Source organism: Pan troglodytes, chromosome 9 (genome assembly GCF_028858775.2).
Source record: "Pan troglodytes isolate AG18354 chromosome 9, NHGRI_mPanTro3-v2.0_pri, whole genome shotgun sequence".
Lineage (NCBI taxonomy): Eukaryota > Metazoa > Chordata > Mammalia > Primates > Hominidae > Pan > Pan troglodytes.
In genome coordinates this window covers 24,713,561-24,729,217 of record NC_072407.2, presented here as the reverse complement: position 1 = coordinate 24,729,217, position 15,657 = coordinate 24,713,561, and the positions used below count along the sequence as shown (strand labels likewise).

Genomic DNA, 15,657 nt, shown 5'->3' with positions numbered 1-15,657 from the left:
CATGAGTGAACTCCCATTCACAATTGCTTCAAAGAGAATAAAATACTTAGGAATCCAACTTACAAGGGACGTGAAGGACCTCTTCAAGGAGAACTACAAACCACTGCTCAATGAAATAAAAGAGGATACAAACAAATGGAAGAACATTCCATGCTCATGGGTAGGAAGAATCAATATCATGAAAATGGCCATACTGCCCAAGGTAATTTATAGATTCAATGCCATCCCCATCAAGCTACCAATGACTTTCTTCACAGAATTGGAAAAAACTACTTTAAAGTTCATATGGAACCAAAAAAGAGCCCACATCGCCGAGTCAATCCTAAGCCAAAAGAACAAAGCTGGAGGCATCCTGCTACCTGACTTCAAACTATGCTACAAGGCTACGGTAACCAAAACAGCATGGTACTGGTACCAAAACAGAGATATAGATCAATGGAACAGAACACAGCCCTCAGAAATAACGCCACATATCTACAACTATCTGATCTTTGACAAACCTGACAAAAACAAGCAATGGGGAAAGGATTCCCTATTTAATAAATGGTGCTGGGAAAACGGCTAGCCATATGTAGAAAGCTGAAACTGGATCCCTTCCTTACACCTTATACAAAAATGAATTCAAGATGGATTAAAGACTTAAACATTAGACCTAAAACCATAAAAACCCTAGAAGAAAACCTAGGCATCACCATTCAGGACATAGGCATGGGCAAGGACTTCATGTCTAAAACACCAAAAGCAATGGCAGCAAAAGCCAAAATTGACAAATGGGATCTAATTAAACTAAAGAGCTTCTGCACAGCAAAAGAAACTACCATCAGAGTGAACAGGCAACCTACAAAATGGGAGAAAATTTTCACAACCTACTCATCTGATGAAGGGCTAATATCCAGAATCTATAATGAACTCAAACAAATTCACAAGAAAAAAACAACCCCATCAAAAAGTGGGTGAAGGATATGAACAGACACTTCTCAAAAGAAGACATTTATGCAGCCAAAAGACACATGAAAAAATGCTTATCATCACTGGCCATCAGAGAAATGCAAATGAAAACCACAATGAGATGCCATCTCACACCAGTTAGAATGGCTATCATTAAAATGTCAGGAAACGACAGGTGCTGGAGAGGATGTGGAGAAATAGGAACACTTTTACACTGTTGGTGGGACTGTAAACTAGTTCAACCATTGTGGAAGTCAGTGTGGCGATTCCTCAGGGATCTAGAACTAGAAATAGGATTTGACCCAGCCATCCCATTACTGGGTATATACCCAAAGGACTATAAATCATGCTGCTATAAAGACACATGCGCACGTATGTGTATTGCGACACTATTCACAATAGCAAAGACTTGGAACCGACCCAAATGTCCAACAATGATAGACTGGATTAAGAAAATGTGGCACATATACACCATGGAATACTATGCAGCCATAAAAAATGATGAGTTCATGTCCTTTGTAGGGACATGGATGAAATTGGAAATCATCATTCTCAGTAAACTATCACAAGGACAAAAAACCAAACACCACATGTTCTCACTCATAGATGGGAATTGAACAATGAGAACACATGGACACAGGAAGGGGAACATCACATTCTGGGGACTGTTGTGGGGTGGGGGGAGGGGAGAGGGATAGCATTAGGAGATATACCTAACGCTAAATGATGAGTTAATGGGTGCAGCACACCAGCATGGCACATGTATACCTATGTAACTAACCTGCACATTGTGCACATGTACCCTAAAACTTAAAGTATAATAATAATAAAAAATAAAAAATAAAAAAAGAGCTTCTGCGTAGCAAAAGAAAACTATCAACAGAGTAAACAGGCAGCATACACAATGAGAGAAAATATTTGCAAACTATGCATCCAACAAAGGTCTAAGACCAGAATCTATAAGGAACTTAAACAATTGAACAAGCAAAAACCAAATAACAATATTAAAAAGTGAGCAAAGGACATGAACAAACACTTTTCAAAAGAACAAAGAAGACATATAAGCGGCCAATAAGCATATGAAAAAACACTCCACATCACTCATCATTAGAGAGATGCAAATCCAAACCACAAAGAGATACCATCTCACACCTGTCAGAATGGCTATTACTAAAGAGTCAAAATACAATGGATGTTCAAAAGAGTCAAAATACAACAGATGTTCGTGAGGCTGCAGAGAAAAGGAAACACTTATACACTGTTGGTGGGAATGTGCATGAGTGCAGCCACTCTGGAAAGCAGTTTGGAGATTTCTCAAAGAAATGAAACAGAACCACCATTGACTCACCAATCCCATCACTGGGTATCTAATACATACATCCAAAAGCAAATAAATCATTCTACCAAAAAACACATGTACTCGTATGTTTGTTGCAGCACTATTCACAATAGCAAAGACATGCAATCAATCTAGGTGCCCATTAATGGTGGATTGGATAAAGAAAATGTGGTATATATGTATATACCATGGAATATCACACAGCCATAAAAAGAAAGAATGAAATCATGTTCTTTGCAGCAACATGGATGCAGCTGGAGGCCATTATCCTAAGCAAATTAATGCAGAAACAGAAAATCAAATACTACAGGTTCTCACTTATAAGTGGGAGCTAAACATTGGATAAACATGAACATAAAGATGGCAGCTACAGACACTGGGGACTACGAGAGGGGGAAGATATTGATGGGTAAGCGTTGAAAAACCACTGGGTACTATGCTTACTACCTGGGTAACCAGATCAATTGTACACCAAACCTCAGCATCACACAATATACCCAAGTAACAAATCTGCACATGTACCGTCTGAATCTAAAATAAAAGTTGTAATTATTTTTAAAAGCAAAGAGAAAACTTTTTTAATTTAAAAAATAAAAAAAAGTTCTCTCTCATAGTAGCCTCTATAACAAATTCTACTATGAAAACTATGGTTACACAATGGACTTCTTTAAATTCTCTTACTAAAAGTATACTAAATAAAATAAATAATTTACTTTAAATTGCATACTTATTAAACAGGAAAAAAATCTATATGGTTAGTGGTACTTCTTGTTACACATTAAAAAATACATTGAGCATTATAGGGATTCAATTATATGAGATTAATAAAACAGACTACTTAGTTAAAACAAATAGTCTGTCTAACTTATTATTTGACCTATTTAATTTTAGTTAGAGTAGGCCAGGCATGGTGGCTCATGCCTGTAATCCCAGAACGTTGGGAGGCCGAAGTGGACAGATCAGTTGAGGTCAGGAGTTCGAGACCAGCCTGGCCAACATAGTGAAACCCTGTCTCTACTAAAAATACAAAAAATTAGCTGGGCGTGGTAGTGAGCACCTGTAATCCCAGCTACTCAGGAGGCTGAGGTAGGAGAATCGCTTGAACCCAGGAGGCGGAGGTTGCAGTGAGCAGAGACTGCGCCACTGCACTACAACTTGGGTGACAGAGCGAAACTGTCACACACAAAAAAAAATTTAGTCTAGTTCATAAAGACCCTAACCAAAAAACATACTCCATATTCTTAACATTATCTTCGTAATATTCATAATACCAATCTCCCTGGCATACTATATTCTCCCCAAAATTGTAAATGTTTATACATAGCCATTCATAAAATGTCAAATAGTCTGTCTTCTACTGAAACTACAAAAACTCAATAAACAAAAATACATAGTCATAAAGACACCATATGACATATGACATACTGAGACCAAAAATTCAAAATAATAACAAAAATAGCACTAAAGTCCTTAGTTTTGGTCACACTCATCTACATTAATATCTGACCATTATTACACATTGTATGCCTATATCAAAATATTCAATACCACATGTAATAATGTACTCATAAAAATTAAATAATAAGAAAAAAATCTCACTAAAAGAATTATTAAAATTATGAGAGGCCTCCTTTTAGACAAAACTCATATACTAGTACCCAAGAGACCAGATCAGATCAAACCAAAATGAAGTCACTCATACTAAATATAACATAATCAAACTAAAAATTTGAAAAAAAAAAAAAAAGAGAGAGAGAGAGATCCCAAAACAGACCAGATGTTTTTTTCTCTCCTGAAAACAGGAGATTCCAGCATAAAAGGGACCCCTCTACTCTAACCTCTATTAAAAAAAAAAAAAAAAAAACTGAAGCCCCTATACCCACATGTTCTACTATTTCCCAGTGATATTTGAGACCAACTAAATATATTTACAATAATGACAAAGTCACTTCAATGCCTAGAGTTTTGGTCAGCTTCTCTACTTGGAGAGGGCACTGAAAGGGGAAAATTGTTAAATTACGTTTAGCCTAAAGCTTCCTCCTTGTAAATTCCACCTGAAAGTTTCTCCATACATAGTAAACTGTAACCTAACTGGGTGTGTAAACAGACTGTAACCTACTCATATTGATCACCGAGTTTCAGCCACAGTGGCCAAATGTTCGAACAAGGCAAATGCCAAGCTACAACAAATTCAGCTGTTTGTGTACCACACCTCCTTCCATTTTTTGTACATCACTTTCCCTTTTTTGTCCATAAATCCTCTCCAACCATGCGGCAGTGACAGTCTCTCTGAACCTATTCTGGTTCCGGGGGCCGCCTGATTCACGAATCATTCTTTGCTCAATTAAATTCTGTTAAATTTAATTTGTCTAAAGTTTTTCTTTTAACACCCTAAAAAAATTTATTTCAAGCAAGAAGAAAATAAAAATCTTACTTACTCAATTCTTTGTGCTCTACAAAGACAGCAGTAACAAAGATAACTCAAAAGCTGGCTAGCCCCAAAATAAATGCTACCAGGCTCTGCAATTGGTACTGTAGAAATGTCCCCAGTTAAGTGAGGTTTCTATTTAAATGTATCAATATTATTAATAGGCTAGCATTGAAATGAAGGTTTTCATTCTCTGAACACACAATTCACAGCTGGACATCGGATGGTGAAATATTAGGAGAAATAAAAATAAATGAAGGAAAGAATAATGAACTGGTTTTTTTTTTTTAACACTTTGCACTTTTGAAGTGCTTTCCCATACGTAGTCATTGAATTCTTATCAGTCTTTTTATTCGTCCCATTTCCAGACAAGGAAACTGAGGCTTGAATACATTAAGAGACATATCCACTGTCACCCTTAAATACTGCCTCAAAATACTTCCATTTACTCATTGATAAAAGGGGGTAATAACAGTACCTGTTTTATATCATAGTAGTGAGGATGAAATAAATTAAAACAAAAAATGCTGATTTTAATCTTCTGCCCTTCCCCAGTCTTCTGCTTTTTCCACTATCCTAATCTACTTCTGGGTTAAAATCTGACATCAATTACACATAAGGCAGATGATACACATGAGGGGAAAAAAGCCAAAGCTATACCCTATTACTTTAAAATGTATAGACTCAAGTTTAACTCACCACCAAGTACTGTTCGAGCACTTTGTATGTATTATTTCACCCTCACTACAACCATATATAGTAGGCACTATTATTACCCCCACCTTATCAGTGAGTAAATGGAAGTACTTTGAGATGGAGAGCTTAAGTAGCTTGATAGTTGCTATCATACATTAACCTTAAAATACAGGATTTTTGAAGTCTGCCTATATTAACAGAGCTGTGGTGAAACAGTAAAATTTCTGAGCATCTCCAGATCTGTACTGTCTAATATGGTAACCCCTAGCCACATAAAGCAATTGAGCACATGAAATATGGCTAGTGTGGCTGAGGAAATGAATTTTCAATTTTGCATAATTTTAATTAATTTTAATTTAGATTTATAGTGAATATTTGATGGAACTACAGTTTTCAAGACACTAGCCATCAGTCAATGAAGGGCGGTGATCCTTCAGAGACGGGATACAAAAGAGATGAGCCCTATAATTACCATAGCTTACTGCTCTGAGGGAGTTTCCAGGCATAGCATAGGAAGGCAGAACTCAGGCAATCTCCTTGAGTTGAGGAGAGAAAGCTGAGAGTCTGGGGAGACCAAGGCACCTAGATTTCACAGGACAGTATACACAAGAGAAGATAGCAGCACAAAGACAGAAATACAGATCTACCCAAAATCAGTATTCAGCTGAGTACTGACCTGTGCATGCATGTTAGAAAATTACCCAAGGACAGGAAAGACCCACCCAAAAGGCAACAGTATCCAGCATACACAAGGGCCAGAAATAGTACCTATTTCCACCAGTCAAACTGGAAAATCCCACGACTTATGAGTCACTGGGTAGAGTACGCTGAAGGATCTTGCCTCAGTGATGGTAAATAATTAGTTCTACCCTAACTACTAGCACTAGCACTTCTCTGGGCCCATCTAACAAACCTTTAAAGTAGGATCTAAAAGAATTGAATTGTTTCCCAGTAACTAGAACAAAACTCAAAGGTATTTATAAAAATACACAAAAGCTCAGTACCAAAGACGGTAAAATTCACAATGACTAGCCATTAATCAAAAATTAAGAGGCATGCAAGGAAGAAGTAATGAGGAGAAAAATCAGTCAATCAAAATTGGCCCAGCACTGATACAATTATTAGAATTTTTGATTAACAACATTAAAACAGTTATTAGAACTGTATTCATATATTCAAAGAGTTAGGTAGAGACATGGAAGATTTTTCACACAGTCAAACTGAACTTACAGAGTTAAAGCTACAATATATGAGGTAAAAAATACACTAAGTGATACTAATGACAGATTATACAGAAGTTTAGTAACCTTGAAGGCATAACAATGGAAATGATCAAAAATTATACACAGAGAGAAAAAGGAATAATGTTTAAATTTTTTTAATTTAATTTTTAGTCTTTTTAAAATAATTTTTGTGCTTTTTTTGTAGAGATGAGGGTCTCACTATGTTGCCCAGGCTGGTCTTGAATTCCTGGGCTCAAGCAATCCTCCTGCCTCAAACCTCCCAAAGTATTGGGATTACAGGTGTGAGTCTCCATACCTGGACTTAGTAAATACTTTAAATAAATGTAATATCAATTAGTTATGGAACAACTTTAAGCAGTCAAATATATACATGTAATTGTAGTCACTACAGAAAAAAAAAAAAAAGAACAAAGAGAAAAAATATTTGAAGACATAATGGCCAAATTTTTCCCAAGTTCAACAGATCTCATATGCAAGAAACACGACAAAAACCACACCAGGGACATCATAATAAAATAGCTCAAAATCAGTGATAAAGAGAAAGTCTTAAAAGCAGGGAAAAATACTTGTCTCCAGAGGGACAAAAATATAATAACAACAGACTTCTTGTTGGAAACAATGTAAGTGAAAAGACATCTTTAAAGAATGGGGACAAAAACCTGTCGACACAGAATTTTATACTTAGCAAAGATATATTTCAAAAATAAAAGCAAAATAAAGACTTTTGCAGATGTACAAAATCTAAAAGAATTCATCACCAGCAGACCTGCACTATAAGAAATATTAGTGAAGAAAGAAATGTTAAATGTTAAAGAAAGTCCTTCAGGCAGGACGAAAATAATATCGGGTGGAAATATAAAGTTACACAAAAGAACGAAGAACACAGAAAACAGAAACGGCAAGAGCACAGACACAGATGGGAAAAATAGACACTGGGGACTACTTTGAGTGGTAGAGTGGGAGGGAGTTTGTGGGCTGAAACACTACCTATAGGGAATTATGCTCACTACCTGGGTGATGGGATCGTTTGTATACCAAACCTCAGCAACACATAATTTACCCATAGAACAAATCTGGACAGGTACCCCCTGAACCTAAAACAAAAGTTGGGGAAAAAAAGAAACTACATGAGTTAAACGTATAATTGATTCTATTATCTAAATCTGCTTAAAAGATAATTGACTCATTAAATAAAAATAACAATGTAGTCAGGAGTTTATAAACTAAATAGCAAAACAAAGAGTTATAGCTAATAAGCCAACAAAGAAGATAAAACAAAATTGTAAAAAATATTCAATTAATCCAAAAGAAGACATAAAGAGGGGAAAGGGAACAAAGAATACATGGAACAGGTATGAAACAAATCACGAGAAGATAGATTTAAATATAATCATGTCAATAATCACATTAAATGTAAGTAGTCTAAATACGCTGATGAAAAAACACAAATTATTTTATTGGTTTAAATAAAAAGTTAGCCTCCAACTATATATTGCCTGTAAGAAAAGCACTTTACATGCTGCAATATGTATAAATCTCAAAATACCCATAATGAGTAAAAGAATCCAGACCAAAAAAGCACATATTGTATGATTCTATTTGTATAAAATTCTAGAAAATGCAAATTAGTGTATAGTGACAGAAAGCAGATCAATAATTGCCTAGAAGTGGAGGTTGGGAGAGGTAAGTGGGAGGAATTATAAAAGAAAAAAGGTAAACTTTTTGGATGATAACTATGTTCATTTTTCATGATTGTGATGATGGCTGCACAGGTGTATTTGTATATTAAAATTACCAAGTTGTATATTTTGAATACACAGTTTATTATAATATAATTATACCTCAATAAAGCTGTTTAATTTTTTAATCTAATAATTGTCTGTACAGAATAATTTGATGAATCCACTTTTTTAACTTTAAATTTTATGAAATCAACATACATATCAATTACTACAGATTAAAAATTTAGCATGCAAATCAGAATGTGTTTTAAGTGTAAAATACCAATTAATTTTGAAGGCTTTGTTTTTTAAAAAAAGTAAAATATCTTATTAATATATTTTTGGGTTGACCATACGTTGAAATAATATTTTTTATATGTTGGGTTAAATAAAATATATAATTACTTTTATCTGTTTCTTTTTACTTTTTTAATGTGGCTCTTACAGATGTTACAATTAAAGATGCAGCTCACAATACATTTCGATTGGACCATACTGCACTAGAAAAAGGAAGATTTAATTGTAGTACTCAGGAAACATCATTATGTTCATATTTATGCCCAACAATGCTTAGCCATTCTATGATAGAATAATGGGCCCCAAAAGATATTCATATTTTAATCCCCAGAACCTGTTAATATGTCATCTTATATGGCAAAAAAAGATTTTGCAGATGTGATTAAATTATGAATCTTGAGATGAGAATACTTAGATTACCTGGGTGGTTCCAACATAATCACAAGATTTCTTATAAGGGAAAATGGAAGGCAGAAGGTCAATATCAGAGAAGACAATATGATGACAGAATCAAAGAGAAGGAAATGTGACAACAGAAGTCGACCTTGGACTGATGCAGCCGTGAGCCAAGGAATGGGGCAATTTCTGGAAGCTGCAACAGGCAATGAACTGAATGAATATTCAGTAGAGCTTCCAGAAAGAACACAGCCCTACTAACACCTTGGTTTTAGCCCCATAAATCTCTTTTTTGAACTTATGACCTCTAGAAGTATAAGATAATAAATTTATTTTAAGTCACTAAATTTGTAGAAATTTGTTATAGCACCAGTAAGAAACCAATGCAAACTTTAGGTAACTGGAAGTGGGGTGCTGCTGTAACAAATACCTAAAAATGTAGAAGAGGCTTTGGCATTGGGTAATAGGTAGAGCCTGGAAAATTTTTAAGGAGCTTGGTAGAAAAGGCCAGTTGCCTTCAACAGGGAGTTAAAAATAAATATAGATGTTAAAAGTGGTCCCAGCAAAGGCATAAAAGGAAATGAGGGACATATTATTGAATGAATACCCAAAGATGGAGGATCCTTGTTACATGATGCCAGAAAGCTTATCTGCATTTTGTCCTGTAGTTATTTGGAAAGTAAAATAAACTTGGATATTTAGGTGAGGAGATTTCCAAGCAAAGTGTTGAAGTTACAGTCTGATTTCTTCTTGCTATTTATGGCAAAATGTGAGAGAAAAGTAAGGGATTGAGAGAAGAGCTGTTAAGCAAAAAGGAGTCAGGACTTGATAATTCAGGGAGTTCTCAGCCTATCCAGATTGCAAAACACAATAAAAGGAGACACACTATCAGGAAAGCCTGCTCTAGAGTCACGTTGTGGCTAAACAACTTTTTGAGAGTGCCTTGGAAGGATCAAAAGATCAAAATATTCAATCACCTAGAGGCCTCTTTGTAGAGATCAGTATGTGAATCATGGATTCCCTTCAGCCATCTCAGTAGTAGTCAGGAATAGAGACAGCATTATCTAGGACAGATCTGTGGATAAGCTGCTTGTCTAGTGGACAGGAGACCTTCAAGGTTCTTGAGAATACTATACCAACAGAAACCCTGCCAATTTGGACTGAAGAAGACTGAGAGAGGACACAATGAAAGATGTCTGACAAACCACCAAAACTTTACAGGCAGGAAACAAGCTGATAAAACTACTCAACTGCAAACAAATGCTATCCTTCATGAAGAATGAACGATGTCTCAGAGGAATGAGCCACAAGCCAGAAGACAGAGCCAAAACCAAAGAGGATTATTTCTAAGACTTGAACCCAACGGAGTTTGCACTGCTGAATTTCACAATTGTCTGGGACCAGTGACTCCTTTCTTCTTTCCATTTCCTTCCTTTGGAACAGAAATATCTATAACTGGTATCTTATGCCTGTCCCGCCATTGTATTTTGGAAGCAGATTACCTGTTTTCCAGTTTCATAAGACCACAATAGAGAGAAATTTTTCCCCCAAAATGGATTATACCAACTGTCTCACTCATATCTGATTTAGATTACTTAATGAGATGTAGAATTTTTCAGCTGAGATTAAGGGAGATTTCAATCTTTGAGTTGTTGCTATGATGGATTAAGACTTTTTGAGATACTGCGATGGGGTGAATGTATTTTGCATGTGGGACAGACATGAATCTTTGGGATCTAGAGGGCAGACTTTGTGGCAAACAAAATAATGGCTCCCCAAAAATGTCCAGGTGCTAATTGACAGAATCTATGATTATGTTACCTTACATGACAGAAGGGATTTGCAGATGTGATTAAGTTACTGATATTGAGATGGGGGAGATTATCCTGAATTTCTAGGAGAGCCGAATATAATCACAGGGGATATAAGAGAAAGGCCTTCTCTGTCAAAGTTCCATAAAAAAAGTTACTCTTCCCACCAAAGAAGCTGAAGATCCCTCCCAGTTGTTGTAGCTGGGCAGACAACACAGAGATGGTTGCCAAAACAGAGAATACACAGATTAGAAAGTAGAGTTCCAGACCAGGGGACCTACACTTGTGGAATGAATAGTAGTGACTAAAGCAAGCAGTAAGCTTTTTATAAGGTACATAGTACAAAAGAAATTTTAATTCCATTCAAAATGTTTATTGATCACCTACTGTGTTTCATGCACAGTAGTTGGCCCTGAGGATCTAGGAGTATCTAGATCAGCAGGACTCCTGCCCTCTTGAAGCTTACAGACCAGCCAGGTTTCCATAGCAACTTTGTTTATAAAGCATCAGCATGAGTTGTTGCTATGATGGATTAAGACTCAGATCAAGAAAGGTATGGACTCTCAACAGTGACTGGGCAGATATAGCACAATGCAAAAACAAAGTAATTCAGTCTACCCTTTTAACCATGCCCAGCTTACATACTTCACCAATTCATTAGTAAGGAGTAAGTGAAAATTAGTATGTCCATAGTCTTGTTACATATAATTACATAATAACTCTAGATTTGCTACATATCATTAACAAGTCTTAAGTTATCTGCACTGTAAATATGTAAATCTCATTCTATTATGTTGGTTCAGCCATGCTAAAATAATCCTTTTGTTATCATCATAAAAGGCTGAGTTAAAAGAACCCTGCCAGACATTTTCGTAGAGGAATATCCAGGCTGCCTTACTATGGTATCTGGTCAGTTCATTTCCCTGTTTAAACCTCTACAAAGGCCCCACTTCTCTGAGAGTAAAGCACAAAGCTGTTAACTGGCCTATGGGCAAGAGTAATACTTAAAACAGGTAACAAAAAGTACATGGCATCCCACCTATCAAAATGGACACTGACCATAAATCATCAGTACACCCAAACCCACACGTATCAGCAGAATATCAGCTCTGACAACAGGGTCCCATGTAACCTAGTCCCTGTCTACCCCTCTAGACATTCACCACCCTTCCGCCGTGGGAAAGTCTTTTTGTTGGCTTTTGCCTTACCTTTATGCATACTATTTCCTCTATTCAGAATGCTGTGAGACCCCACCCCTTCCTATACCAGGCTTTTTGTCCATTTTTTAAGTATCTGTTGACCTATCACTTTGCTGATTCGAATATCTGTGTCCCACCAAAATTCACATTAAAACTTAATCCCTAGTGCATTAAGAGGTGGGGCCTTTAGGCAGTGATTAAATTATGAGGTCTTTGCCCTCGTGAATGGATTAGTGTCTTTAGAAAGGAAACTAGCTAGTTATTTTTCTGCCTTTCCATCCCTTCCACCATTTGAGGACACAGCATTCCAGAGGACAGAGTAACAAGGCATCATCTTGGAAGCAGACAGAGCCAGCCCCCACTAAGTACCAAATCTGCTGATGCCTTATTCTTGGACTTCACAGCCTCCAAAATTGTGAGAAACACCATGCTTCTAAGAACCACACCATGTTTTCTCTATAAATGCTTGCTGAATCATTTAATGAATTGTGGTCCAGCTTATAATGGGCAGAACTGAGTAAGCTCTACCTCAAGGAGAATGCAGCCATAAGTTTTCCTCTGTTCTTATGGCCTATCCACTAGATGAAAGATGTAAATATAGGTATAGGTATAAGTACAGGCAAAGATATTGATAACAGCTAGAGAAATGTCCTGTAACAATAATATAGCTGGTCAATGGCTTTCAAGTATGTTATAATTCATCCCACTTTAGATCCTCACCAAAATCAAGGAAATATTTCACTGCCAAACCACATATTTCACCACCATGATCTCTAATGCCTCCCTCCTGCCCTCAGAATAATACCCCCTGCATATCTAAACACTCAGGACAGGAACACAAGAGAAATAGCAAAGGCGATCTCCAGACAAACACACAACAAATGAGCACTCCCCAGACAGACCCTCCTCCCCAACCTCTGCCACCATGCAAGAAAGGAGGCGCCTTTACCTTGAAATAAAAATGCTTTGCTGGCATTGTGCATTCCAGACACCTGAGCAACTCCAAGAGTGGTGTTCACAAGGTCAAGCTCGGTGATGATATCCATCTGAAGGTCAGGGTCCATCCCAAAGCCCACCACTGGAAAGGAACAAAGAGTTGTTTGGGCTTAAAATGCAGACTGTTAGCATTATAGAGCAGAGGTTACAGAGTCGGGGAGTGGCAGGGAATACAAGGAAGCCAATGATGAGTGCTTGGAGAGTCTTTGTCTATGGAGGGAAAAGAAAAGCAAATCTTTGCTCCCTTACCCCGCTAATACTGTAGTTACTTTGTTCCTTCCCCCAACCCCACCCCCAATTATGGATTGATAATTTCTTATCCAAAACTCCTGGGGTTAAATATAGTTCAGAATTCAGAAGGTGCCATGTGTTAGAAAGGTAATATGGCCTATATACTACATTTTATGTAACATTTTTAGCAAAGTCTAACTCAGAACCCCATAATCAAATACAACATTTCTGAAGCAAAAAGTATGACATACTTCTCTAATTGGCATAAATAAAGATTATAAATAGGTTGATATCAGTTTAGATCAAGTCTTGCCATGAAATGAGTTCAACTCAGGATAGGTTTTGCTGTCAGGTGAGTTATGAAGAAACTGGGTTTCCAAGCTTTATAGAGGTGTTGACTGCAGATACAAGATTGTGGCCCTGATCCACCTGCCTCAGAGACAGATGCAGTAGCAAAATCTGACCCACCACCACCAGTAAACACCTCCACAAAGTGTTCCCTAATTAATCAGGCACAATCACCTGTGCTAAGGAGGAAAAAAGTGGAAAAGGACCCTGTCCCTGTTGAAGAAGGGTGGCAGAGGGACTGGCCAGGAAGGAGAATCCCTGCAATAATGGATATATATTTCCATCCAAAGGGATTTCTGGATGGAAAGCCAGATACCCTGATAACTCTTCTTAGAGAACCTTAATGCAGAGAAATACAGCCCTGAGCCTCCTCTTCCCTTGTTTGAGAAAGACAAATCCCTAAAGATGCCTGTCACCCATGGGGTGCTCTGAGCAATGATTCATTCATGATTGCAAAGTGATTTCCAACTATATGTATTAATAAGGCTGCTGATCACTCTAAGGGGCTGTGTTTAAGCCATTCATAAAGGCTGTGTCTATCTACACGTATCATCTCAATAGTGCAATTTTGACTGTGCTGTTGGAAATGTTTTAATCAGCAACAGCTGCCAACTCTCATCTGATGGTAATGCAGTCACTGAGACAAGATTTGGAGGGCTTGCACCCACTGCGTGAATGTTCACGGGACATCATAAGCTATCACCACCTCACCTGTCCTCCCACCTTAACCCCTGGTCCTACAGCCTTGGAGAAGGAAATCTACTCTTTCCTTACTCTTTTCCTGTTAGGAAACAGGACCTGCTAGGCTTCCGTCAACAGACGGTTGGTCAGGAAGGCCTCTTTAGAGCTGAAACCGGTTATTGCCAAGGCAGACAAAATGTCTATAACTGCCTTCTCAGTTTCTATCAGACTTCCCCTTGTTCCCTGAACTGAAGATTTAAGTTTTCCCCTTCCGGTTGACCCAAAGATGTCTTCCTTCCATTCACTCTGCATTCATTCATTTCATAACTTTTTCAACAGGTATTACTGAGTGCTTACTATATAGCACACACATGGAGCTCGCATTCCTGTGGGTTAGGTTGGGGGAGGGCAAAAAATAAACAAATGAATAAGATAATCTGAGATGGCAATAAACGCCATGAAGAAAATAGAGTAATGGGATAGAAAGCAACTTGGATGGGGGGGTCCTACTTTAGAAAGGGGGGTTGAAAAGGTTCTTTCGAGCTGAAACTTGAATGACTAGAAAAGGCAAGATGGGAGGAAGCTTTCCACATGCAGAGAAGGGTGCATGCAAACGAGGAACAAACTGGGAGTGTCCTAAGAACAGAAAAAAGGCTAGCATGGCAGAAACTGAATGGGCCAGGGGTAGAGAAGTAGAAAATGAGGCCAACCAGGCACGGTGGCTCACACCTATAATTTTAACACTTTTGGAGGCTGAGGCAGGAGGATTGTTTGAGCTCAGGAGTTTGAGGCCAGCCTGGGCAACATAGGGAGACCATGTCTCTACAAAAAGATCAAAAAATTAGCCGGGCATGGTGGCATACACCTATGGTCCCAGTTACTTAGGAGGATCGCCTGCACCCAGGAAGCAGATCCTGCAGCACCACTGCACTCCAGCCTGGGTGCCAGAGTGAAACTCTGTATCAAAAAAAAAAAAGAAAAGAAAAGAAAAAAGAAGAGAGGCCAAAGGGGGAGAGAGAGTAGGGCCAGATCATATATAAGCCCTGTGACCCAAAAGGAGCTTGGATGTTATTCTAATTCTGAGATATAATTGGAGGGTTCTAAGGTTTATGTTTAAAGGCAGAAATTAAATTTCAGGGGACCTCCAAGTTGGTGTTTCTCTGGCCAGGAATTTGGAATGTGGTCTGGGGAATGTGCCCTTCACCAGACGCAAGAAGAAGGAAGCACCCCTGTTGCCCAAGTGCCTTTCACAGGCCTGGACAGATGGCAGGCAGGCTCTCAACTTAAGACCTGATTATCTAATGAGTTGATGCATGATCAAT

The 15,657-nt window shown here is 37.7% G+C and overlaps 1 protein-coding gene across 2 annotated transcripts in view; it reads right to left on the bottom strand.

Moving 5' to 3' along the window:
- The window catches only part of NELL1 (neural EGFL like 1), a 910,206-nt gene that overhangs the window by 888,619 nt on the left and 5,930 nt on the right, over positions 1-15,657 (bottom strand). For both annotated transcript variants that reach the window (XM_016920567.4, XM_016920568.4), the window contains exon 2: positions 13,029-13,157. In XM_016920567.4, the coding sequence (XP_016776056.3) occupies positions 13,029-13,157 (129 nt within the window). The remainder of the gene's footprint in view (positions 1-13,028; positions 13,158-15,657) is intronic.